Source organism: Crocodylus siamensis, chromosome 5 (assembly GCF_052110815.1).
Source record: "Crocodylus siamensis isolate JL-2025a chromosome 5, ASM5211081v1, whole genome shotgun sequence".
NCBI classification, from domain to species: Eukaryota; Metazoa; Chordata; order Crocodylia; family Crocodylidae; genus Crocodylus; species Crocodylus siamensis.
In genome coordinates, this window is record NC_143399.1 from 2532226 (window position 1) to 2559826 (window position 27601).

General features: G+C 47.1%; 2 protein-coding genes across 4 annotated transcripts in view; one reads left to right on the forward strand and one right to left on the reverse strand.

Annotated features, from left to right (window-relative positions):
• Positions 1 to 7551: 7551 nt before the first annotated feature.
• Positions 7552 to 16910, reverse strand: PRDX1 (peroxiredoxin 1). 2 transcript variants are annotated; one of them, XM_090048839.1, is made up of 6 exons: positions 16811 to 16910; positions 14442 to 14557; positions 10272 to 10425; positions 9607 to 9729; positions 8577 to 8707; positions 7552 to 7990 (listed from the first exon to the last, which is right to left on the reverse strand). In XM_090048839.1, exons 2-6 carry the CDS (start codon positions 14545 to 14547, stop codon positions 7905 to 7907), a joined length of 600 nt encoding a protein of 199 aa, XP_089904965.1. In that variant the 5' UTR covers positions 14548 to 14557; positions 16811 to 16910; the 3' UTR covers positions 7552 to 7904. The 2 variants fall into 2 exon arrangements, with proteins under 2 accessions (XP_089904965.1, XP_089904964.1); XM_090048838.1 differs by having other exon boundaries at positions 14442 to 14558; positions 16802 to 16909.
• An 8302-nt stretch (positions 16911 to 25212) lies between these two features.
• AKR1A1 (aldo-keto reductase family 1 member A1) overlaps positions 25213 to 27601 on the forward strand; it is a 29956-nt gene continuing 27567 nt past the window's right edge. The window contains exons 1-2 of one of the 2 annotated variants that reach the window (XM_090047256.1): positions 25213 to 25337; positions 25637 to 25804. The gene's annotated coding sequence lies outside the window, so the exon portion shown is untranslated. The remainder of the gene's footprint in view (positions 25338 to 25636; positions 25805 to 27601) is intronic. The other variant, XM_090047258.1, reaches the window with a different exon arrangement.

Genomic DNA, 27601 nt, shown 5'->3' on the forward strand with positions numbered 1-27601 from the left:
TTGATTTCTTCCAGCCATCGACTTTAACACCTTCACCATCAACTTAAATACTCAGTTAAATACTCTGCTGTCTGTTAGCAGGCACCCTAGTGATATGAGGTCAGCCTCTGGTGAGACCTGCTTTGGTCAACGGCTTTAGCAAACCCTTTATGTGAGCTGAATATGCATTGATCTGTGTTTACATTACTCATTACTCCAGCAAGGCTGACAATAAGCATGCTAAGGATTACCCGCTGTGACATAAATGGATTATTTTTATTGTGTAGGATTTTGTGCTATAAATAAAACACGGGGAAAGCCTAATGACCCTTTTGTTTTTTACAAACTGGCCTCTCTGCATCCTGGGACTGAGCTTTCTAGAAAGACATCAAGGTTTAATGGCTGTATTTTTTTGCAAATGGGATGTTTTGTTGAGAATGGGCTGTTATTATTTGTTGAGTCAATAGTTGCCATCTGTAGAGTAGTTGGAGCATAACATTGCTAAAACATTGATAATAAAAGAAACTTGTCAATTATTTTGATAACCTACACTTGCTTCACAGTGAGTGCAAAAAGTGTAAAGGTGGCCCTTGGAATTGTTTTACTTTAAAAGACTTTTAATGAAAATGATTGTAATTTTTTTCATAGTTGACCTGCGTTATCTCCATTGAGTATCATGTCAAACTTGAGATCTTGGTCTTTATCTTCAGGGGCTTAATAGTTCCAGAACCAGCATATCTGAAAGATCATGTGAGGCTTTCTGTGATGAAGATGAGTTCGCCTGACAGGTTATCCAGGTTGTAACCGTGTTGGTCTAGACTAGAGGCAAAAGCAATCAGAACTTGTTGTAGAGGTGAGATCTTGTATTAAACCAGCTAGATTTTTGCAAACAAAAAATGATTTCATCACAAGCTTTCAAGCACAAGCGCCCTTCTTCAGGCATAGGAGAAAAGATTGTACAAGTTCTCCTGGGTAGAAACAAAAGTTCACATTTCATAGGAGAGTTGCAAGCGTGGTAAAATCTCCTGTTTGGCACCACTCATTTTATGCAGGTTAGGTTTGGAGAAAAGTCGGAATAATCAGTGTACCTCCAAGTTGTTTGGTGGCGAGCAGTATGCCGTCCTCTTTGCTTCCGGTTCTGCCGTTTCATATTTCACAGAAGAGAAAAAGGATGGACTGCTACATTCCTTATGGAGGGAGGTGTCTCTGGGCTCTGTGATGATGCAAATGAACTCGAACAAAGGCCAGAGCAGGGCCTCAGGTTTCAGGTGGTAAAACTTGCTTCCTCCATGTAAGATTGTGAAGATTTAATGAAAAAAATCAGCTAAAATTGAATATCATCCATGTGCCAGGCATCCGGGTTGTAGCTGTATTGGTCTAGAGGCAAAAGGAATCGGAGCTCATGGTAGATGCTATATCTTTTATTAGACCAACTAGATTTTTGCAGAAGTTAAAAGAGCGTTTTGTTTTGTTTTGTTTTACAAGGAGGAAATATGTTTTACCACCTGAGGCCCTGCTCCTGCCTTTGATCGAGGTTATTTGCATCATCACAGAGCCCAGAGACACCTCGTTACATAAGAAATGTAGCAGTCCATCCTTTTTCTCTTCTGTGAAATATGAAATGGCAGGACCAGAAGCAAAGAGGACTACATCCTGCTCACCACCAAACACCTTCGAGGTGCACCGATTATTCCAACTTTTCTCTGAGCCTAACCTGCATAAAATGAGCTGTGCCAAAGAGGAGATTTTACCACACCTGCAACTCTCCTATGAAATACAAACTTGAATTTCTACCTGGGAGAACATTTGCAATCTTTTTCTCCTATGCCTGAAGAAGGGTGCTTGTGCCCGAAAGCTTGCAATTAAAGACTTTTTTTTTGCAAAAATCTAGTTGGTTTAATACAAGATCTCAGCTCTGTCATGAGTCCTGATTCCTCTTATCGCCTGACAGAGCTTTCTTCCTGGGGCTGGACCCAGGCTGTAAAGCAAACTGCCCCGGGAGATCAGAGCTCTCCTAAACATACCACGTCCTGCTCCCCGCCCTGCAGCACACCCTCAAGGTGCTTCCTCCAGCAAAAATACAGAGCTGTGTGGACATTTCAAAACCTACCAAAACTAAGTGCTGCTGAGCACAAAATTCTCCCTGTCGGGGGAGGATGAGAGAGAAAGGACCACTCCATAGACGTTAATCTCATTGGTGCATGGCTGGAAGGTGCTCGGATGCTGTGGGGAAAAAGGTAATATTAGCACCTCTGTAGGATAGAGCAGAACTGGTGCTGGAGTCAGTGCGATGAGCCCTAAAAATAGGCGATTGGATTGAAATCCTAGTCCTCCGCTGTTGTCGATATGGGAATGTCTCTCTTAGTGGGATGCAGACTTGCAAATGCCTGTGCCGCGGGGTGGAAAGCAAAACAGCCACCAAACACAACACGACTGAATTCCCAGGGAGATTTCAAGTGTCTTTGTGAGGGGCACGCCTGCTGTGTCAAGGATGGGTGGGAAAGGATCTCCCATTGAGAGCACCTGAAATGATTCCTGGTCCCATTGCTAAAAAGAGATCTCGAATGATCCAGGGGCGCACAAGTGGTGGGAGCTGCACAAATCGCCTGCCCAGACCCAACGTGTGAAGGGAAAGGAAGATCATGGCTGCACATGGGGACTCTGAGGAAGGTCCTAGCTGCTTAGCTCCTGCTTTTTTCCTCCGAGGAAAAGTGAAGGGGTTTTCAGACCAGTCCAAGAAAAGCTCCTTTGAGCTGGGAGCAGAGCAAGATGGAGTTTCTGATGGGAAAAAAGGTGGCTCGCAAAGGCCTGTCCTCTCTGCTCCCCTGAAACTCTCCTCACTCCCTCAACCAGTCTACGGAGGTGATAGGAGAGGGTGCTCCCCTTAGGGACATGGAGAGGAAATATGAGGGATGGGTGAGAAGACCCCTTCAAATTACAGGCGGATAGAAACCAGCTATAAAGTGATCACATATTTGTAAGCACTAACTTTGGCTCTTCCTATAGCTGGATGGACATTTTTGTGGTGTGATAATTACTTAGCATGTGCGGCCCGTCTTACTTTGCAAATATGGCAGGTCTAAATTGACTACATAATTAACCAATTAATTACATAACACATGTAGTGCATGGCAGGAACCTCAATCTTCCTTTTAAAGTGTATTTCTCAAAAGGTGTAGACCTTGGGGTCAGAAAAAAGGAAGGAAAATCCTTTGAGGGCATAAGAAGGTTTTGCTATGTATGTAGAAGAGGGATGAAGTCAACTATTTGTCCCACAGGGAACGGAGTAATAGGGGCTGGTCAGGAGACTATTTAGGACACATTCATTTCTATGAATATTGTGTAGGGAATGGCCTTAAGATACAGATTATTTTTTCATTACACTATTCTGGTTTGACCATCATTTTTTTAAATTTAAAAGTAAAGGCAAATAACATCAACCTTCTCTCCACTAGATACCATTTATCAGTTCAGATGAGCTGGTCTCTCTGCAGGATCACATCCTGGTATATAGACACACTACCATAGTTGTCCCAATTTCTTATACTACACAATAATAATGAACTCAGAAGGGTCGGACATCAGGAGTGGGACGTTATGAAGTGTGTGCACATCAAGACATAAATTGCTACAACTTGCATTCATTTTAATGAGATGTCATAGGGATGTAGGAATCCATGTATGTTCTGTCTGAAGCATCTAGCCATGAAATGCTGTATGTATACAGCAAAACCCTATACCTATGGATGATCATCATCCTTTAAGCTCATGCAACTATTGCTTTAAGTTTAGGATCCTATTTTTATGTCTTTTGCAACTCATTACCTTCAATAGGAATTTAATCCTAGATATAATTCTGCAGTTTCTGTGGAGTAAAACCTTCGGGTTTGCTATCTCAATATCATGCATTTCTGGTCTGATGCGGGAGAACCCGCAAGAGCCTCAATAGATCTTATTCAACTCAGTTAAATGTGAGGTGAATAGGGATTTGCCTTTATGTCAAATTTGTCTACATTTTAGACTGTATTACTACTATATATGCTTTATTTGATTACGACACCTTTTAAAATCAAAACATTAATCTTCTCTTAAAAATAGTCACTTAAAATCTAAAAATGCTTTCTGAAACCAAGAAAACTTGAGGACAACCCTGCCATTACTCCTGTCATTCCAGAACATTATTTGTTAAATATCTTTAACTTTGAAATCAAGAATTGCTGCTTGGGTTTTAAAAGTGATATCAAACAGTTCTCCATCTTGACCTTACATCATTGCTGCTGTTCCTGCAGAATGAAAAATGTAAATGAGAACCTGAGAGAGCTTTTTACAAAGAATAAATGTAGGGCTTACATTGTCAGATATATTGAGTACCTCCCACTCCCAACCTCTGAAATTAGACCCTTCTCGTAGTGCTAAGTGATAATTACTGCCTGTTCTGGCAAGTAAAGTGTTCACCTAACTGAGCATCCAAAGAACTGAAGTTTAAGCTGTCCAAATCAAGGACCATGAGACACTTAAGAAGAGTTCATATGAAATTAAATATAAGCTGATGGTGGCCAATCTGAATGGTCTTGTGGTGTGGGGGAAGGGAGCAACTCTGGTATTATTTTATTTGGTCTTAGTCAAAAAAGGTTGCTATGGTAAAATTCATCTTAATCGTATATCAAGGTCATGTGAACACATGCCTGCCTCGTTACCTAATAAAGCTACGTTAAAAGAACATTGCAAAGTTACAAATGAAAGGCTCAAAAGTTCAGACCTGGTTGACAGTAGGCTGCTGGTGGAATCTTAATCCAACCCGGTCTGGCACGTGCCTTACAAACACGCGGTTTTCTTCCCTCCACAGGCCCCTCGCCTCATTAAGTGCAAAGGAGAGCAGAAGTTCAGGGCTGGAAGGGACCTTGTGAGCTCTTCAGGTCCAACCCTGCTGCTCTGGGCAGGAAAGACTGCAGGGGTCAAACCACCCCGCAAGGTGTGCATCCAGTCTCCTTTGGAAGATCTGCCTGCCTCACCCTGGCTGGGCACCTATCCCAGAGTCTGCTCACATGATCTGTGACAAAGTTTTTCCTTATATCCAGTCTGAAACCTTGTCCTAGGACTTTAGGACTGATGAATGTGTGTTGGGTAGTGGTGGATAGTCCTGTCTGAGCTCCCTTGACTGCAGCTGGTAAATGCAAGGTGCTACACCAGTGGTTCTTAACCAGGATGCCACAGCGCATTGGGGTGCCACAAGACTCCCCACCCAAGACGTGCCGCACCACCGCCAGCAGCCAAATACAACTCTGTCTCATGCACTTAACTGCAGCATGCATGTGCTCCTTTAACATTAGGACTCTGCAATAACCCTAAAACAGGCAGGAGAGCCGACGTGGGTTGCAGCTCTTCCAGTCCATCCCCTTCCATTCCCCTCCTGGAAACGGGTGCATGGGACAACTCCCCTCATCCCATGTGTCTGTTTCCAGAAACACACAGCATCTTTGTTTCCAGGAGATGTTTCACAGGATCAGACCAGGAAGGGCTGCAGCACAAGCTGCTGTAGGCTTATCACAGAGCCCCAGTGCTGGAGGAGCTGGCTGTGCAGTAGGCACATGGGACAGGTTTTGCTGGTGGCAATAGCACCTGGTTGCCTGCCAGTCAGATAAGATGAGCACAACAGTGATTCTCAGCCAGGGATACGTTTGTGAAAGGCTACCCTGACTCCGAAGAGGCTACACCTTTTGAAAAACACTAAAAACAAAAACCAACAACACAACCACACAAATGCAAAATGGGTGACAACTGGTTGAATGGCAGCAGTGCAGAGATGTCTTGTGTTTTTGGTGGATAACAGACTCAATGCAAGTCTGCAAAGTGATGCAGCTGCAAAAAAAAAAAAAAAAAGTGTTGGTTCGTACTGCATTGCATGTGAGACGTGGGAGGCAACAGTGCTGTTTCATTCAGTGCTGGTTAGGCCACAGTCAGAGGAGTGCATGCAAGTCCTAACTCTGCATTTTAATGAGTATGTGCAGAAGTTGGAGAGCCCCCAAAGGCAGGTGACACAAAAAACAAGCAAGTGCTTGGAGGGCAAGCCGTACAAGAAGAGGTTAAAAGACATAAGCACACGGCTTGCTTAAAAGGGGACACTATAGCATTCTTCAACTATGTGAAGGGCTGCCATAAATGGGGGGGGGAACAAAAAAAACAAAACAAAAAACAAAACACACACACAGCTGCCGAGTAGAACACATAACAATAGCTTGAAATTGCAGTAAAGCAAGTTTGGATTGGACATCAGGAAAAAATCTTCACTGTTAAGAGAGGGGGTGAGCTGCGTTAGCCTCTAAGGTGCCATGCTGACCTGTCTTCAGAGTAACTGCTTCGAGGAGGCAAGGCTTTTGCAGGCAACAGCCTACTCCCTCAGGTACTACTTGCAGAAAACCACTGAAGTTCATTCACAGCATCTAACAGAGCAGCCTGCCACCTGCAAAACCTGATGCCTCCCAAAAGTTAGTCTGCAAGGTGCTACCCTGCCCCAACTTCTGCCAGTTAGAAAGCGAGGCAGTGGAGTACATGGCCTAGGGAAGCTGTGGGAATCTCTTTCCTAAGCATTGGGCAGGGATAGATCTAGAAGTAGCAATGCCTGGAGCATGCTGTGGAGACCAAGAGCTGGAAGACTAGCAGCCCCTTGCGCACACATCATTCGGAGAGCATAAGAGCTCTGGGCCTGGAACAGGTGGATACAGGAGAAGACCAAGCTCAGCAGGAGATGAAGCAAAGCTCTACAAATGGCTTGGTTACAAAAGATTAAGAAGGGACCAAGATAAATGTATGGAGGAGATAGTACGATGGTGGGGAGCAGGGGGGTCTGGTGCTCCAGTTTGGATGTGTGGACATGTAGTTGTAGTCCCCAGTTCACAATGCAAAGTGGAAGGCGCTGCTTTCCCAGCTGTTTATGGGTTGTTGGGGGGGGGTGGGGAGGGGGGAAGTGGGGTTTATTACCCTTTTCCGCAACAGGGAGCATGGTACTCTCCCTGGGATCTCGAGCACAAAACCACAACAGCAGGCCATTGACAGCCTTCATCCCTCCACTTTACCCATGACAAGTTAGGGTGGCCTTTGGCATTATACCTGGTGGTTGCAAGTTGGGGTTTTGGTTTTTTTGCAGTTCTAGTAAGTTAAGACAATATTTGTATGGGACCCCCCCCCCCGATAAAAAGGGAACCATCTAGATCAGTAGGGCTCAGTCTTTTGGCTCAAGCCAAATAATGAGTGGTGGGGCTAGTCCACATCAGACTCCCTGCTGCAAGGAGTCCCCCCCCGCCCCAAGCATAATCCATGATCAACTAAACTGGATGAAAGCCTTCAGACTAGCAGGTCTCCCACTTCTGGGGGGGAACCCTCCCAAAAAAGCCTAGCCCCCACATCTTTATAAAAAGTGATCAAGTACATTTTTTTAAACTGTAACCAAGTATTGCCCTGCCTGTTTTATAAAACCTCTACCTTCACCATGAAGCATCAAAACAGACGTGCCATTTCAGAACTACTTCACATCCCGCAGCAATTTGACGTTTCAGAAAAGAGCACAAAAAAGCATTTCTTTTAAACCTATGAGTTTAATAGGAGTTACAGAAAAATCGGGAAACTTAACTGTATTAAGTGTAACACCAGACTAGACATCTATACTCTACTGGTCATATTACAGTCACTAGGACATGAGGTACAAATACAGATTATTAGGATTCTATACAAAGTTACTGGTCAATAGGACTAGTCTTCCCCTCAAGTACAGAAGATGGGTCAACATCTACAGCTGTTTGATAGGACTTCCCTTGACTCGGATATGGCAATTTAACCCAAGTCCAAACGTTCAATTGCTTGATGACTTTGTTCTTACGTGAAAGGCAGACTAGTTTCCTCCAATTAACACAAGTGCACATGCAGCAAGTTTACTTTTGCTTGGAGAAAAACTCTTTGCTTTTCTGAACATCAGGCTTGATGGTTTCACTCCCAGGTTTCCAGCCAGCAGGACACACTGGAAAGACAAGCAAGCAGTGTTCAGCATAGACATCTGGAAGTAGCTCACAGGACTAGTTTTAGAAGATGGGAGTGAGCTGTCAATTCAGAAACTCTATATATGAACAGAGATTGTAATACTTTGAAGTTGCAGTCGGCGCATTAATCTTCTGTAATGGTTACTGGATCTGCTCTACCCATGTTGATACCCAGACCATCAAAGAATACCCTAGATGGCCAAAATTTAGGTTGTCCATTCAACTTTAGTCCTGACAATTCCTGTTTGAGTGCTTTTACAGTCACCTATTAACAGAGGAATACTGGCCGAATGAGATGTTGTCTACACTAGGCTACTTTCGGAGGCAGATTGGTGTCTTGTGTATTCCTTGCACTTTCACATCTGCACAGTTTCTAGCAACTCCCCTATGGCAGTGGGGTTGGTACACACACTAGTTCTAGGTCACAGAGTACTAGGGGTTTTCATGAAGTCCTGGCTATCGGGTTTTTCTTCCAGTTGGCTATAATAGTTCCACTTCTATAGAAAGAAAAAAGAGGCTATTTTCAGGTACCCTTCAAACAAAAAAACCCCCCAAGGGATCTCTCACCTTCTCCATGTTTATCTGTAAACTGGAACGCTTGAACTAATCTGAGAGTTTCATCGACTGAGCGGCCAACAGGGAGATCATTGATGGTGATCTGACGCAATATTCCCTTATCATCAATGATAAACAGACCTCTGCAGAAAGGAAATAAGTTTAGAGACATTAAAGCCATTAAACGTGCTTTTGAAAGACCTCTTGCTGCACTTCCAGAGGACTCCACAAGCTACATAGCACCAGATCTGTAAAGAAACTGCATTAGTTTTTGGCACGTGTAGTCAAAGAGATGGAAGACTAGAACAGCTAATTGCTACGTAAATTAGACCTAGGAGGCATGCATATCACTTGTCTTGCTAGAGCTTCATGTGGTTTACTCCTGCATGCTATATCAAATGGAAAAAAAAAGAAGCTAAATTTGAGTCAAGCAGTGGTTTTCAAACTGGAGCGCAAATACCCCTGGGGTTATGTGGCACTTCGCCAAGGGATGCATGCATAAAATTTAATGGCAGAGAAGCTTCTGATTAATCAAAGCAAGGTGAGTAATGGTGTTGCTGCACACCAAGTGTCAACACTGCTTGAGAAGTGAACGTGCAGCGACATGTCAAGGGCAGGGGGTACAAACAACAATAAATTTTGCAAGTAGAGGAATATGTAGGCAAGAAAAACCCTCCAAAAAAACCCACAAACACTCCCCCACCACTGAAGTCAAAGGATGGAAACTATCGTGGCACCCAGTAACAACATGGGTTAGGCAAGGTATTGGTACTTCCATTGAAGCTAAATATTTTTTAGAAGAACCATGTGATCTTTCCATCATGTGCACATCTGCTTACTAAAAGCATTGGTTTAAGACTACAGAACAGTTTAGCAAGCAACTTAAAGTGAACAGTGGAAATCTGAAAGATTTCCTTTCAAGTACATGAAGTCCCAAGTAGAATAATATTAAAAAAACAAAACAAACACAAACACACACCAACATGACCCAGTACATGCTGTTTGACATCTCCTGGAAAGGTACTGTGGCCAGCAGCCTTACCTGTAAGCAATGCCTTCATCTTCTTTCAGTACGCCATACTCTTTAGCAATGGTGCGTTTTGTATCAGAAACAAGCGGGATTTTCATGTTGCCCAGTCCGCCCTGTTTCTTAGGAGTGTTGACCCTGAGTCGGAAAGGTAACAGATCAGGAATGGGAACATACCCGTTTGGTATCTAAACCACAGGCACGTTGTTGATGCATCAGGGGTGGGCAATTTATTTTGGGCCGAGGGCCACTTACTGAGTTTTGGCAACCCATCGAGGGCTGCATGACAAGCAGCCAGGGGCAGATAAATATTAACTTTCTGAATTTTTTAGCAGCCCCATGGGCTGCATCCAGGCTGCATTTTGCCCACCCCCAGTCTATCTAATTAATATTACCACTAACAGTGTGTGTGTTGGGAAAAAGTAATCTGACATACTGATGCACTACCCAAGAGGCATATGAATTGATAAGATGCATTTAATTGGGATCACTTCCACTGGCCAGCCTTGGTTAAGCTTTGAATACAGCAGAAGAGGAAAAATTAAAATTGAGAACTTTATATTGCTCTCTAGAGAGACTAGCATAAGCTAGAGGAAGGATAAAGAAAAGACGACACCTGCTCAAGTCTTCCAGCCACAGGAGCCTTGTATGGGACCCAAAGTAATGATTTTGATGCTTACCATGCGAGGTGGCAGAAGTGAGAGTCCACAGAAGCTCCAATGACTTCACAGTTGAGTTTCTTAAACTCGTCAGACCTATCACTGTATGCAATAATCTCAGTTGGACAAACAAAGGTGAAGTCCAGTGGATAGAAGAAGAACACAACGTATTTTCCTAGAGGAGAAAGAAGTCACAAGTTATTCTCTAGGCAAGTTGTACTTCCTTAGTTAAGATGCCCCAAGTATGAAGTAAGTGGTAAAATGATCAAACACCAACCCAACCCGTTAAGAACCATGTGGCCAAATAGGTCTAAGAAGATCCAAGTTGAGCACAAAGGTGTCACTGACCTTTTTAGTGCTGCTGTAAGTCCAGAAAACCCAAGTTCTGCCAGTTGGCATTTACCAGGCTGCCTATGTGCCAACATGCAGGTTCAGAGCTGCTCAGAACAGTAGCTCAAACCAGAGCCCCAAAGCGAGCTCTCAGCACTGGAAGAGGAAAGGCCTGCACGGGACTCTTTGAGAAGATCCTCAAGGAGCACATCTGCGATGGGCCGGCCTCAGGCCTGATGCTCAAGGGCAACCGGCACGGTTTCATTAGGGGCAGGTCATGTCACACCAACCCGATTGCCTTTTATGATCAGGTCACAAAGGCAATGGACGCAGGTGTCGCTGTGGACATAGTTTTTCTAGACTTCAGCAAGGCCTTTGACACCGTCTCCCACCCCATCCTCATTAAAAAATTGGGCAACTGTGGGATTGATGCCTACACAGTCAGACGGACTGCAGATTGGCTCAAGGGTCGTACTCAGAGGGTGGTGGTGGACGGGTCACATTTGACCTGGGGGGAAGTGGGCAGCGGGGCCCCCCAGGGCTCGGTCCTTGGGCCTGCGATGTTCAATCTCTTCATCAGCCACTTGGACGACAGGGTGAAAAGCAACATGTTTAGATTCGCTGATGATACCAACATTTGGGTTGAGGTGAGCACGCTAGTAGGGAGGGAAAGACTGCAGCAAGACCTGGATAGGTTACAGGGGTGGGCTAACAAAAAGAGGATGGGTTTCAATACTGATAAGTGCAGGGTGCTGCACTTGGGCAGTAGTAGCCAGCAGCACACTTATAGAATGGGAAACTCCCTTCTTGAGAGCACGGAGGCAGAAAGGGATGTGGGAGTCATTACTGACTCCAAGATGAACATGGGCCGACAATGCGAGGTCACGGTTGGCAGGGCTAACTGCACCTTGTCATGCACCCACAGATGCATCTCGAGCAGGTCCAGGGGGGTGATCCTCCCCCTCTATGCGGCACTGGTCAGGCCGCAGCGGGAGTACCACGTCCAGGTCTGGGCGCCGCACGTCAGGAGGGATGTGGACAGCATGGAGAGGGGCCAGAGGAGGCCACCCGCATGATCCGGGGACAACAGGGCAGACCCTACAATGAGAGACTGCGGGACCTGAACCTGTTCAGTCTTCACAAGCGAAGGCTGAGGGGGGACCTGGTGACCATCTATAAACTCACTAGGGGGGACCAGAAGGGTCTGGGGGAGACACTGTTTCCCCCGAGTGCCCCCCGGCATAATGGCCACAAGTTGTTGGAGAGGAGGTTTAGATTAGACATCCGTAAAAACTACTTCACGGTCAGGGCGGCTAGGATCTGGAACCAACTTCCAAGGGAAGTGGTGCTGGCTCCTACCTTGGGGGTCTTTAAGAAGAGGCTTGATGCCTACCTGGCTGGACTCATTTGAGTCCAGTTTTTCTCCCGCCCAGGCAGGGGGGTGGACTTGAAGATCTACAAGGTCCCTTCGACCCCACTTCTGCGATTCTATGACTGGACTCTATAGTTACATCCAGAACGTAACCAACACTTGCTGCCTGTAGATCCCTACCGCAGGGCAGCTTAATGCAAGCCACCAATAGAGACGTAGACCGTCCACATGCAAGAACCATTAGTTGAAACCATCTTGATTTCCCATTAAGATATTAGCTATCCTGGCCCTCAGGCAAAGGTTTAGGGTCCGGAGTAGAGGAGGTGCCTCTGGCTCAGCACCTTCACATAGCAGATCTACCAAGAACCTCATCCCAACACCCCTTTCTCTGGTCTGCTCCATATTTCTCTCCCAACTAGCTTGGACAGCTCCCAGTTGACCAGCCTGGCTCCTAAGGGTTTCCGTCATTAGATGCTTCCCATGTGCTGTATGGGAAGCCTGAAGCCAAGGACTGAAGAGTCCACTGGGCAGGCTGGCAATTAAGGGCAGTACAATGCTTAAAAACCTCCACAAGTCTGACCAAGGCCCTACCTCGATCAGCCACTCTTTTCTCAGCTCAGCCATCTGCTGTAAGCTCCACCATATGCATCCAGTTAAGATCTTAATTAACTGGATACTCGAAACCACTGGCTGAGAGTTAAATGGTACTAGCTGCTGGTCATGGAAGTAAACTGGTTCAATTCAATTCATCCCTCCAAGGGGGCTGCCAATGACAACTAATTATAGGAGCACAGAAAGTGAGGGTTGGAAGGGATATATATATGCCCAAGTCAGAGATGCAGCAGCTTGCTTTGTTAAATTTAAATTTAGAGCTAGCTGCTGCATCTCTGGATTTAGTGAATAAGTTGCTAGTCTACCCTGCCTTCTCCCCAACCAAGCTACCCCTCTCAGGACCCTTTATACCAACCATCTTCCCCCATAGCATCTGTTGTGCCAGCTGATGCTCACAAGGTATTAAATATGCTTCAACTTAGCTCAGCAAGATCATGTGCCTAATCATTCCTTCTTGCAGAAAAAAAAGTTTTATACTCCTTCCCAAGATAGAAGAAGTTTGGCTGATTATCTTATGCCATCACAATCATGTGACTTGTGGATAGCGAGCATTGAACTTTTGTAGTAAAACTGCACTGTTAAACACTCTTCTATATATACACACACACTTAAACTCATTCATCATCTCTTCAAGCATATATATGATATTGCTTTAACAGACAATGAACCAGTCTAAGCATCGTCAGGGCTGGATTAACACATAGGCAAGCTAGGCACAAGCCTAGAGCCCCCGAGCTGCAAGGGGGCCTGGTCCTTCCCTCTGCCGTAGCAATGCAAACGGCCCCATCCACCTCCCTTCCCCTCTGCTGGCCTTGCTGCCACCCCCAGCAGCAGGTCCAAGCCCTGCTCCCCATGGGCAGCAGCACCAGGGTTGGGGCGGGGGAGCATCTTGACTGGCCTGAACCCACAAGTTTGTTCACTAAGGCTCATAAAGGGTTAATCCAGCCATAAGTGCGTTGTGCACACACATTAGCAGGGTTACTGTGCGGATTCAGTTCACCAGTAGGACCATAGTCTAGAGCTATGCCAGTGACTGATTAACCACCTTTTACTGTATGTATTAGTTAATTGATACATTGTGTCCATGAACTCTCATGTGCTTAAAAAAAATATATGCAGAGATAGGAAACAAAGTATTGCAGAGTTTTAAGCTTTAAGCTTCTCCTCCTTTTGCAAAAGTAGTCACTCTACTAGGACTCTAGAGAAAGTCTCTTCATTAGCAACCTGGAAGAGTTACAATACTTCCATTGCCAACAAAAATAAAGACACTAGAGACCTGGTTTTGCTCTCCCACGGTGTTTGAGATGTTGCATCAGCTCTGCTCTAGGGTAATAAGCAACACAAATAAGTCCACCCTAAACTTTAGGGCAAGTTCAGTGCTCGTTAATGTTTGAGGTTAATGAGATTTGCTACAATGAGATGTTGGCTTTGCCTGCTCCTGTGTCAAAAGCATGCTTCAATCTGCAACCGTTCACAGCACAAAGGCAATGTTTCTCAACCTGGGGGTCACAACCCACAAGTGGGTTGCAAGAATGAAAGGGTCATGAAGAAACTTCAAGAGGAGAATTCATTTTTACAACAGGAAAAAACAAACAAAAACAAAACAAACAAAAACCCATGGGAAACCACGCATTTTCCCTTGCAGACTGGTAGAGCTCCAGCCTGCAAGGGGCTGCCTGGGGTTCCGCTTGCCCCACGCACTGGGGACTGGGCATCAATGTAGGTCCTGGTACAAAAAAAAGGGGCAAGAACCACTAAACTAGTTCAATGTCTCAAGGATCACAGGCAGCTTTGTTTTCAGAAATGCATTTAAAACAGATTTAAGCCAAGTAGAATGCCCATCCTATCCCCACTCCCAATCACAATTACAGATTTACCTTTATAGTCAGAAAGCTTGATGTCTTTGAACTGCCCATCCGGCATTACAGCTGTAGCTTGGAAGTCAGGAGCTGGTTTCCCAATGAATGCATTTCCTGAAGACATCTTGATAGGAGCTAAAACAGAGACACAAAAATGTAACTTGGACACATCTTCCCCTTAAGTGTCTAAAATGAGTCGGAGTCATGATTTTGGTCACCTCTTAGCAGTTCCTACTGAGCACAAAATACTGGCTGTTTAGTTTGCTAGAGCTTTTCTTAAACAAAAAGCTTGGACACCAAAAGGCTGACACGACAAGTAGCAAAGTGCTCCCACTAGTTTTATTTCACACTTTGCACAGAAGCACGGAAGAAGTGCAGCCCACGCGTCTATACAGAGATGCTGGTGAAAGCAAGTCATGCGCTTCCCCTTTACTGGCATAGTCTCAGAGGAAGTCTTCCTTGTCGAGGGCACAGAAACGTTAGCATTTGAACTTTGGCAGGGTGCAAGTTACCTGGGGTCCTAACACAAGTGCAAGAGCAGGAAGAGCTACCCGTCTGCTCTTCCACCAACAATAGTGCAATTCCCACATGCGCTGTGTCAGCATAACGGACCCTGATCCTACCCACACGCTGCGTCACAAGGAAGTTTCTCTGTTCCACGTTTACTGATAAGCAGTTTAAGACCTTGACCGGTCCACCGTCCTACTGATTTGAAGCACATAAATAACACTTGCTATGCTTAGGAAGAGCAAGTCCTACATTAGCTAGTCCAGTTTCAGGGATACCGACTTCCATGGGATGTCAGCGAAAACAGAGACTTGACATTACTATGCAACGCAGCAGATGAATCCTGCTCCAAAATATCCAAGTATCATCAGGATAGCACACGTCCAGTCTGTACCAGCTTTACCAGACTGTTTACTGTTGTTGCAGAGCCAGAGTAAGAAACATCAAACACACCATCGACGAGGCAAAACTATGGTTACACCCACGTTTCTCTTTACTCTTTGAGAACTGCTTTTCTTAGTCCAAGGAAAATGGGAAGTTTTAATTCTTTAAAATGTCTTGCTTTTATTTCAGAAGTATTTCAGGCTTATTTTGGCCTGGGTAAATAACTGCCTTCAAAGAGGCTGAGCCACCAGGTTAAGAGATTCAATGGTTGCATCTCCATAACAAACAGCCTAGAAGCAAGTTTTGTATGCAGGGATACAGCTCTGCCTGGATTCAAGAGCAAAGACTCCAGGCCTCTTAATTTCAGAGATGAACAAAATCTAAAATTTCAGGAAGATATTCCTTCCACTTTCCTGGAGATTTTATACTCGGCATTAGGAACTGCTGCACTTGAGACTAACAAGGAAACTTGGTTACTGTTCCCAGCTACATCTGCTTGGTCCATAACATCCGCCACCACCTTCCCATATTAAAATTATTTAAAAAAAAAAAAAAAAAGAAAAAACCACACACAGGTAAAACCACAGCATTTCCTGACCAGATGGGCATGCAGACATCTCAGGATTTTTTTTAGTTATACTTCCTCTTGCAGTACTTAAAAAAAAAAAAAAGTGCAGATAGGCAGGGTCTCTAGTTCTGCCAGTTCTTTAAATGCTGCAACTCCAGTAGTTTAATCCTCCCCCCCATCCAGCAAATCTCATAGTTATACAAGAGGTTTCTCAACCATCATTTAACCCCAGGTGACTAGGCAGATCCCACAGCAAGTCCCCAGCTTCATCAGAGACCGAAGGGCATTTCATAACCCCCCAGGAGGGCATCTCCAGAGCCGGAGGGCCTGCGAGCTGCCAACCCCACCCCCACGATGGTGCGGCTTCCTCTACACGCTTGGCTCCATCCCTGCCAGAGCCTCAGGCCGAAGGTTTAGGATTAAACGTCGCCTGGGCTAGCAGTCTGCCTGGCCTGGAAACCCGCTGGGCCTCAAGGCGACGTGTTGGGAGCGCCAAGCCTTGTCAAATCGCAAGGCAAGGAGGGCTGAAAGGGAGGTCACGTGCAGCCCACCCCCCGCTCAGAAGCAGGACCACCCCAACTACACCACCCCAGCCAGGGCTCTAGGTCTCAAACCCCCAGGACGGAGACGCCTCCGCCCCCCCAGCCAGGGACGCAGCCCAACCGCGGAGCAGCCCCACGCCGCCCGGTGCCCCCCCCAGCACACCTGCCGCCCTCCTCGGGAGAGCCCGCGCTCCCGGCCCCCGCCTCCCGCGCACGGCCCTGGGGGTGCCGCGGCCGCCCACAGCCGTGCTCTCCCCGCGGCCTGCTCCGCGGGAGGAGGGAGGGATGCGCGGGCGAGCTCCCACCGCCCGCCCCCGGGCCAGGCACCGGCCTCCCGCAACCCGCCCGGCCCGGCCCGGCCCCCAGCGCGCACTCACCGGCGCGGCGCGGCGCGGAGCGGAGCGGAGCGGAGCAGAGCGCAGCGCCGTGGGCCGGCGGAGCGGGGAGGGGCGGGGCGCCGCGGGCACCGCCTTTATAGGGCCCGGCTCTCGCGAGGGGGCGGGGCGGGGCGGGGCGAGGGGCGGGGCGTGCGCGCGCGCGCTGTGAGTGTGCGCGAGCGTGACTCGTGTGTGAGCGCGTGCCCGGGCGGACGAGGTTCGTTTATTAGACCAGCTTAAATAGTCGGAAAACAATTAGTAAGCAAGCTGTACATCTATGTGCGTGTGAATTATGCGTCCACATAGGTGCGCGTGTATTATAGATGTGCGTGTGCGCGCAGGTATTATAGGTCAACTATGTGTGTACATGCATGTATGTGTGTGTGCATGTACTATAGGTATGCGTGTGAATTATCTCTACATAAGTGTGTGCATGTATTATGTGTGTGTGTATTAATGTGTGCGTGTATTATATATGCGCATGTGTGTAAGTAGGTGTATATACCCACCGACACCCCCAAAACATGGTTATATATGTTGACCATGTTTTACTAAATATAGATATTTACCAACACCTCCAAAACATGGTTATATATATCACCATGTTTTCGGGGTGTCGGCTGTCTAGCTATCGAGGCATTCATTTATTCACCATGTTTTACCAAATACATGTATTTATATGGTAGGGATTACCGTGTTTAGGGGGTGTTGGTTATAGCCGCCTTGGTCTACGGACATAGGCAGACAAGGTTCTCAGTCTAATAAAAGCTACCACGTTGACACAAATAACCTTGTCTGCCTACATATATTTTTATACATTATTATACAAAAATCTATGTAGACATTTATACACATGCACACATGTATGTGAGCAAACCCCTCTCACCCTGCTGGCAATGTTAGATGGCGGACTCTCACGAGAGCAAGGCAAGTCATGTGCTGCAGGGTTAAATTTAAACAATGAAGGTGATCTCTGAGCTTTGACTTGGCTGCCTAGCAGAGAACATTGAAATACTTTGGCTGCTTTGTAGGACACAGAGAGCTGTCAGGACTAATGATCCAACTTCTGAAACTTTCCTAAGAGTTACGCAAAGGTCTTTTTGGTGGTGTGGTTTAGGCACGACGTGGAGTGGAGCGAGAAAACACTTTGAGGCAATCTCAGCACTTATCAGACCGGCTTTAACGGGAGTTGGCAATACATGTTTACTTCTTGGCTGCACTACCATTTACTTAACATGTATTAAAGCATTAATATTTTCCAATGTAAAGGAAGCCATCAAAAGGCATAATTTTTAAATGCCAGTTAGTACTGGGAGATGATAAAAGTAGATTGTAGTGGAACCTCCAAATTGCTATATATTGCAAATATTTCATAATCTGTACATCCAAAGGATTTCTTTAGCCCTTACCATTAAGATTCGGACTCATTTATATGTACATAGCAAATATTTTGTTCATTTTACTGACAGCCGGAGGGGCACAGCCAGGGTTCAGATTACACTTTGATTCTGGGGGGGGAGTCTGCAAAAAAAAACGGGCTGCCCATCATGATGCCCTAATAAAATCGGAGACTCCCCAGGTTTTGATTTTCAAATCTTATGGCAGGGGGCTCGTCTTTACTGGGGGCTCAGCCCTCCTACCCCCCAAACTCCCCCTAAATTGAACCCTGGGCATGGCCATGTGTATAACATACCCCTGAGTCTATGCGTATGAGGGACTGGACAAAGGTGGTTGTCTGAAGAAGGAAAATTGATTGAAAGTTAGTGTTTTCTTTAAACGGCGAGCACTCTTTGCATCTCCCTGAACTATTATTGCATATTTGGCCTCTTTCATGATTACCTGTCATGCAGGAGTTGAACGTAGTGTACAAATACAATATTTATGTCCGGCAACACTGCTGTCTGCCTGCATGATCTGCTATGATTTTCACTGTTGCATAGCTTTCTTCTGCACTGATGAACATTTGTCCTGATCGGTTTTAGAGGGGACTATCTTTTGGTACTGAATTTATTTTTCTAAATGTTAAAAAAAAATGCGCTCACTCGCACGCCACCTCTGAAGTGCTTGAGGATCCTGGAGGCTGCAGCACGCAATAGAAATCTACTGAAAACGCAGGCCAGGGAAACATGTCTAGGTTAGCATGTGGAAAGCCGGGCAGTCTCAATGGTGGCAAAAGAATTGCTGACATACAGTGCAACTCCCAGGAAGTCTCTGGATCCGCCCTAACGTGGATCAATTCCCCCCTGCATAAATCAGGAGCAATTTTCTCAGGCTTTCAAGTGCCTGCCTTTCAGCATAGTCTGCTTGTCTTCTATCCGCTTCCACGTGCGTGGTCTACTCATTTGTGTGGCGCTGCCACAATGCAATTTGCCCTTGTTTGCTCCGAGTGTTGCCTTTCCAGCCATGCATCCGTGTCCCCAGGTTGTGTGTGTTATACTGGCATTTCCTTCTAATTCGGTCTCTTCATCATCCGCTTCTGGGGCTCGGGGTTTGCTTTTTTTTGGGTAAGGAAACAGTGCCGCGCTGTCGTGGCTGCTATTTCCAGCCCAAAGAGTGTGCTTCCCCAGCGATCTGGTTACCTCACTCTTTAGGTGGGGCAATGTCATTGCTATAACAAGCCAAAGCCTGTTCTGAGCTCCTCGAGGCAGTGGAGTGAGTTTACTTACTGGCACGGAGGAGATGGCCGGTGCCGCTGTGATTGAGAAGAATAGGAATCTGTGGGCTTTACACCAAAACATAAAAAATGAAGCCCAAAAGTTATCGCTAGGGACCCCAATTATTATTTAGCGGTTTTAGCTGCCAGAGGCCCTAGTCGGGAATGAGCCTTTTGTACCAGGTAGTACAGAGATACAAAGATACAGTCCCTTTCCTGAAGATATCATGTTTAAATCTAAGGGTCCAATTATTCGTTAAAAAAGAGCAAAATCCTGGCTTGGCTATAGATATTTCAGGGCTCTGTTGGTGAAAGTCCTCCCAGCTGCACAATTCTCAGTCCTGTAGATGTGTATATACAATCGACGGGCTGAAGAGTGAATCGAGCCATTTAGGCCTACTAAGATTGGCTTTGTGAACGAGAAATAGCAGCTCTGGAATTCAGTGTGAAAACAAGTAAAAGTACTAGGGTTTTAACACATTTGTTTTCCTTCTTTCATTCAAGTGATTGCTGTGTTTTCAGATCAAAACATACGGCCTTTCCTTTTCTTTCTCCACGCTCTCTCAATGTGATGTTTTTATCATCGTCGGCTGGGTCATGACAGTCTTTCGATGACAAAAATGTGTCGTCTTATGACAAAAAAGGATACATTTTTGTCCTTTTTGTTCCATATCTAATAGTTCCAATTGTCACATTTGTTATTTGTTTTGACATGTTGTTCAACTATACTATACTATACTATACTATACTATAGTGTCCAATAGCAATTGTCTTGGCAATAACTGTCCATAGTTACTGTTTCCAGGGGGACAGGCACTTTGCTTATCTTCTTTTCTTCCACTTCACCACTTCGCTCTTTTCTCCCCTGCCCTCAACATTATTTGATCTTTTCTTTCCATTCTTCTTTTTCCTTTGCACTGTCTTGCTGCTTCTTTTTCAGTCCTGTAGCTGCAGAAAGCTCCATGGAAAAGCGTTCCTATATGAGTAGCGAGTGGAGTTAACCTTGAGTCTACTAGGTTTGCATCTATTGAATGCAACAAAGAAAGAAACTGGTGGAGTGACCCCACTGGAGAGAACACCATGCACTTCCAGGCCTGTTACAGTGAGGAATTTGTTGGCATTTCATCTATAAACTCACCTGCTTTCCAAATCCTCAAAGTTTGTAACTTAGTCGTAAATATGGAAATCTAGAGAAGAAAATTACGGCTGAGTGCGATCTTCAGTCCTGGCCATTTTTAGTGACAGGAATGCAGTAAACATGGGGTATTTCTCACGCACTGGCAAAGCCAGATGCTGCTCTCTAAGATCCATTACAACGTTGCATTGCAGGATCATACCTCCACAGTTCAAATTTGCATACATATCAGTCAAGTTAGCCTTGCTTGGAGCTTCATTGTATAAATAAGGAAACGCATACCTGAGGATGTGTGTTGGAACAAATGTACCTTTGTTCTCTCAGTACACTAGTTCCTCTTGCACACAATACCCCAAAAGCAAGGTGCCTGACATTGCACGTTTTGTGGACTCCAGTTACTCCACACAATGGATTTGTTGCCCTCCCTCCCCTCTGCAGAAATATTGTTAATGTGATCAGGATCAACAGAGCAGAAGAAAGACTTTTCTGGAGAATGCACACAAATTTATTGCCCTTAGTTTCAGTTTAATCTGTGTGATTGTCTTTGAAACATCTTTAAAAGTAGCTGGGAGCAGTTTGTTATGCCCCTGAAATTATTTTTTAGCTCTTTCCTAGTTGTTTAGCTTGAAACCCCCTGCCTGTGAAATATGAGACAAAGAAATAGAAATAGGAAAAGCTGAGTCATTTTGCATCTGCACATATTTTGCCAACAGCAGCATGACACGGATGGAAATGAACAGATTCAAAGCTGGAGGCCACAGTGACCTTTCCCTGTGGTCTGTGGACTCTTTCTTTACGCCTGCTGTGATCCTGTCATAGCTTCCCCCATTGATTGTCACAGGGGAGCAGATTCTGCCAGCTCTTACTCAAGGGGGTAATTCTGCTGACCTCCATGAACTACTCTACAGGACAAAAGTTTGGAGGAGGGGGCCCAGAGTTTCTCACACTCGACAAACTTCAAGAACCACAGAGCCAAGCTGCAGACTGCCGCACGCCACTTGTGCGATTGCAGTTGTGATGATGAAAGTACAGAGGATGGTCGGACAGGCTCGTCCTGCCTGAGGCAGAGGGTTGGACTAGATGTGATTTCTGGAGGTCCCTTCCAGCCCTATTTCTCTGTGACTCGATAAGGAACATTTCCAACCTAGAGGTGGAGAAAGTTCCTTCCAAACTGTCCTGTAAGCAGAGAGCTGAGAAAATAAATTCCCCCTTCGCCAAAGGGAGAATATTTCCATGAACAATTTTCCATTGTGAAATCCACTGTTGGGTGGAGGATGAGACTGAAGTTGGTTCCTTGGTCCCAGTTTGTTCCTTGGTCCCAGTTCCTTATTCCTTGTTCCTGGATCCTTTATTCCCGGTTGCTGGATCCTTATTCTGGGGACTTTATTCCCGGTTGCCGGATCCTTATCCCTGAATCTTTTATTCCCAGTTGCCGGATCCTTATCCCTGGATCCTTTATTCCCGGTTGCCGGGTCCTTATTCTGGGGACTTTATTCCCGGTTGCCGGATCCTTATTCTGGGGACTTTACTCCCGGTTGCTGGGTCCTTATTCTGGGGACTTTATTCCCGGTTGCCGGATCCTTATCCCTGGATCCTTTATTCCCGGTTGCCGGATCCTTATTCTGGGGACTTTACTCCCGGTTGCCGGATCCTTATCCCTGGATCCTTTATTCCCAGTTGCCGGATCCTTATTCTGGGGACTTTATTCCTGGATCCTTTATTCCCGGTTGCCGGATCCTTATCCCTGGATCCTTTACTCCCGGTTGCCGGATCCTTATTCTGGGGACTTTATTCCCGGTTGCCGGATCCTTATCCCTGGATCCTTTACTCCCGGTTGCCGGATCCTTATTCTGGGGACTTTACTGCCGGTTGCCGGATCCTTATCCCTGGATCCTTTATTCCCGGTTGCCGGATCCTTATTCTGGGGACTTTATTCCTGGATCCTTATCCCTGGATCCTTTACTCCCGGTTGCCGGATCCTTATTCTGGGGACTTTACTCCCGGTTGCCGGATCCTTATCCCTGGATCCTTTATTCCCGGTTGCCGGATCCTTATTCTGGGGACTTTATTCCTGGATCCTTATCCCTGGATCCTTTACTCCCGGTTGCCGGATCCTTATCCCTGAATCTTTTATTCCCGGTTGCCGGATCCTTATCCCTGGATCCTTTACTCCCGGTTGCCGGATCCTTATCCCTGGATCCTTTATTCCCGGTTGCCGGATCCTTATTCTGGGGACTTTATTCCTGGATCCTTATCCCTGGATCCTTTACTCCCGGTTGCCGGATCCTTATTCTGGGGACTTTACTCCCGGTTGCCGGATCCTTATCCCTGGATCCTTTATTCCCGGTTGCCGGATCCTTATTCTGGGGACTTATTGGATCCTTTACTCCGGTTGCCGGATCCTTATCCCTGGATCCTTTTATCCTTTATTCCCGGTTGCCGGATCCTTATCCTTTACTCCCGGTTGCCGGATCCTTATTTACTTTACTGCCGGTTGCCGGATCCTTATCCCTGGATCCTTTATTCCCGGTTGCCGGATCCTTATTCTGGGGACTTTATTCCCGGTTGCCGGATCCTTATCCCTGAATCTTTTATTCCCGGTTGCCGGATCCTTATCCCTGGATCCTTTACTGCCGGTTGCCGGATCCTTATTCTGGGGACTTTATTCCCGGTTGCCGGATCCTTATCCCTGGATCCTTTACTCCCGGTTGCCGGATCCTTATTCTGGGGACTTTACTGCCGGTTGCCGGATCCTTATCCCTGGATCCTTTATTCCCGGTTGCCGGATCCTTATTCTGGGGACTTTATTCCCGGTTGCCGGATCCTTATCCCTGAATCTTTTATTCCCGGTTGCCGGATCCTTATCCCTGGATCCTTTACTCCCGGTTGCCGGATCCTTATTCTGGGGACTTTATTGCCGGTTGCCGGATCCTTATCCCTGGATCCTTTACTCCCGGTTGCCGGATCCTTATTCTGGGGACTTTATTGCCGGTTGCCGGATCCTTATCCCTGGATCCTTTACTCCCGGTTGCCGGATCCTTATTCTGGGGACTTTATTCCCGGTTGCCGGATCCTTATCCCTGGATCCTTTACTCCCGGTTGCCGGATCCTTATTCTGGGGACTTTACTGCCGGTTGCCGGATCCTTATCCCTGGATCCTTTATTCCCGGTTGCCGGATCCTTATTCTGGGGACTTTATTCCTGGATCCTTATCCCTGGATCCTTTACTCCCGGTTGCCGGATCCTTATTCTGGGGACTTTATTCCCGGTTGCCGGATCCTTATCCCTGAATCTTTTATTCCCGGTTGCCGGATCCTTATCCCTGGATCCTTTACTCCCGGTTGCCGGATCCTTATTCTGGGGACTTTATTCCCGGTTGCCGGATCCTTATCCCTGAATCTTTTATTCCCGGTTGCCGGATCCTTATCCCTGGATCCTTTACTCCCGGTTGCCGGATCCTTATTCTGGGGACTTTATTCCCGGTTGCCGGATCCTTATTCTGGGGACTTTACTGCCGGTTGCCGGATCCTTATCCCTGGATCCTTTACTCCCGGTTGCCGGATCCTTATTCTGGGGACTTTATTCCCGGTTGCCGGATCCTTATCCCTGGATCCTTTACTCCCGGTTGCCGGATCCTTATCCCTGGATCCTTTACTCCCGGTTGCCGGATCCTTATTCTGGGGACTTTATTCCCGGTTGCCGGATCCTTATTCTGGGGACTTTACTGCCGGTTGCCGGATCCTTATCCCTGGATCCTTTACTCCCGGTTGCCGGATCCTTATTCTGGGGACTTTACTGCCGGTTGCCGGATCCTTATCCCTGGATCCTTTATTCCCGGTTGCCGGGTCCTTATTCTGGGGACTTTATTCCCGGTTGCCGGATCCTTATCCCTGGATCCTTTACTCCCGGTTGCCGGATCCTTATCCCTGGATCCTTTACTCCCGGTTGCCGGATCCTTATTCTGGGGACTTTATTCCCGGTTGCCGGATCCTTATTCTGGGGACTTTACTGCCGGTTGCCGGATCCTTATCCCTGGATCCTTTACTCCCGGTTGCCGGATCCTTATTCTGGGGACTTTATTCCCGGTTGCCGGATCCTTATCCCTGGATCCTTTACTCCCGGTTGCCGGATCCTTATTCTGGGGACTTTACTGCCAGTTGCCGGATCCTTATCCCTGGATCCTTTATTCCCGGTTGCCGGATCCTTATTCTGGGGACTTTACTCCCGGTTGCCGGATCCTTATCCCTGGATCCTTTACTCCCGGTTGCCGGATCCTTATTCTGGGGACTTTATTCCCGGTTGCCGGATCCTTATTCTGGGGACTTTACTGCCGGTTGCCGGATCCTTATCCCTGGATCCTTTACTCCCGGTTGCCGGATCCTTATTCTGGGGACTTTACTGCCAGTTGCCGGATCCTTATCCCTGGATCCTTTATTCCCGGTTGCCGGATCCTTATTCTGGGGACTTTACTCCCGGTTGCCGGATCCTTATCCCTGGATCCTTTACTCCCGGTTGCCGGATCCTTATTCTGGGGACTTTACTGCGGGCTGCCGGAGCAGCCTGGCGGGCGGAGGGAGGTGAGGGCGACGCGCGCGCCGGCGCTCGGCACGGGGGGGGGCGGCAGCACGTGGCCCCGCGCTCCCACGTGGGGCGGCGCTGGGCCGAGACTCCGCGTTGACGGCCAAGCCGGAACCGGAAGCGCGCGGCCGGGCGGGGCCGGGCTGCGGGGGCGGCGGCGCGGGAGTGCGGTGAGTGCCGTGCGCTGCCTGCCCGGGCTTTGCGCGCGGCCGGGGCCGGGGGCGGGGGCGGGGGCGCTTCGCGGGGCTCCGCTGCCTGCCTGGGGCCTGGGGGCTGCCCTCGGGCAGGATCGGGCGCCGCGGGGCATTGCGGCGTTTGGGGGAGGAGAGCAGGGGCGTCTGGCACTCTTGTCGGACCCGAACCGAAAGCGAGTCGTTTAACTGTAGCCTGTCCCCGAGCCAGGCCGCAGGGTGTTTCACATCGTCTTTGCGACCTAGGGTTTTCTTTCCCTGTTTCTACATCCCTGTAGGCATAAGAATGCCAGCGGAAGCCACTGCGTAATTATCTGTTGACTTCTTATCCTGCTCCATCTCCGCCTTATTAAAACCTGGTCCCCTCTCCTGTTCGCGACGGTGTGCTGGGCCAGCCGAGGTTCGCACAGCTGCGGCGTTCCTCAGAGCGAAAGCAGACCAGCCAGGTGAAGGGCAGCGCCTGGGGAGAAAGGGTGTAGACTTCTGTTGTCTAGATTGGTTCCCTTTCCAGACTCCCCCGTTCTGTGGCCCTGCGTTATACAGCGTTAATACACAGCCGTGTCCTGTGAAGCAAGAGGACGCTGTATGCTCTTGGAGCCAGCCAAGAGTTACTGATTAGACCCGCATACTTTATCCTTTGGGTTAAAGTTCTGAGTTTGCACTTGAAACGTGCCGCATTTAATGAAGCGCCGCTAAATTGGCGCATGGCAATCCAGGTCAATTAACACAGATTTTGTTTTTTAATATAGATGACAAATTAAGTATTGCTGTTCATTTCCTATGTGCTCCGAGTCGTAAGCTTATACAGACAGTCTGAGGAGCTACACTTTGCCGTAGTCGAAGTAGCAAAATAGATCATCCTTCATCAGCCCCAGCACGAAGCACTTGTCAGAGAGAGTCGTATCGCCTATTTTGAGAGAGCGCTCGCCGTGTAGGCCGGGGTGGGCCGGATGTGGCCCGCAAGCCCGCTCTATCCGGCCTGCGGGGCCGCTACGAAATTTAGAAAATTAATATTTATTTGCCCCTGGCTGCCCTCGATGGCTTGCCAGAACTCAGCAAGCGGCCCGCCACCTGAAATAACTGCCTGCCCCTGGTGTAGACTCTTATCTGCAAACAAGAAAATCTGTGCTATTATGCATAATTATAATTTCCCACAAAAACTGCTCTGCTTAATTTTCCTGTGAGGGCATACCACCAGCTGACATGACAAATAGGGCTTTTTTTAGCATGGATGAAATTTTGAATTCAGTAAACAGCAAGAAATAGCTGATCTTAGCAAAAGCTTAGGAAGTGGATCTGCCTTGGAACGCATCCTGAAACATGGTTTCCTTTTACCAGTTTTCAACCCAAAGCAACACCCTTCATAGCACGCTGCAACAGCTTCCCCTTTGACAGAACTTTTCCACTCTGAGCAGAACACTATTTTCAACAGCAACTAAAATCTTCCTATAACTGGAGATAGGAAAGAGACTCGTGCAGTGAAGTAGGATGTTTCCTGCACCAGTGGTAACCTTGAACGCGGTGGTGTTCACCGCTACAGAGGCAGCTGTCTGTACCTGTGAAAGCACAGCATCTTTTTTCCCCCTACGGCAACAAAAGGCCACTTCTCCCACGTGCTTTGCTGAATCAGGCCTAAGGGCCTTTCGACGCTAATGCTAATAGCTCCAGCAAAATATGGACAGAAGTACCTTGTCTGTTTTTTTTTTATTGTGTTTTCTCAGTTGGTCTAATAAAAAGTATCATCTCTGAACCAAGAGTTCTAGATTTTTGCATTTCTTTTGCTCAGACCAACACAGCTACAGAATATATCCCTTGTCTATCACCAAACGCTTTCCTAGTGCAATCTCGGTTGCCGTTCTGTTTTGGATGGGACTGGCAGCGGGCAGGTTTGCTCAGCTTCCAAGGGACTGTGTCCGTTTCTGATTGAACCTCTGCCGGTGACTAGACAAGCTGAGCAGAAAGGACAGGAGGAAAAAAGGTAGTTTTTACCCCCGAAAGGACAGAAATGTCATGAAGAACTGTTGCGTTTTCAGTTCCACTTTGCATGTTGTTTTCCATTGTTCCATACTACACGTTTCCCCCTTATTTGTCAAGCTTTGCCTTTGAGATGAGCTTTTCTAAATCCCATCGCTGTGGCATGTCTTCTTTTCACTGCCCTGTCCCCTGCCAATCTTTGTGAGTATAAAAACACTTGCAGACTGATCTGGTAGCATTTTGCACTTCCTCTGTATGGATAGGAGGGA

Excerpts from the sequence above, each read along its gene's own strand:
- PRDX1 (XM_090048839.1), bottom strand. The coding sequence starts at position 14,547 with ATGTCTTCAGGAAATGCATTCATTGGGAAACCAGCTCCTGACTTCCAA. Across the intron at positions 9,730-10,271 it reads CACTTCTGCCACCTCGCATG|GGTCAACACTCCTAAGAAAC; the intron begins GTAAGCATCAAA and ends TTTCCGACTCAG. Across the intron at positions 7,991-8,576 it reads TACAGATAAACATGGAGAAG|TGTGTCCTGCTGGCTGGAAA; the intron begins GTGAGAGATCCC and ends TTGTCTTTCCAG.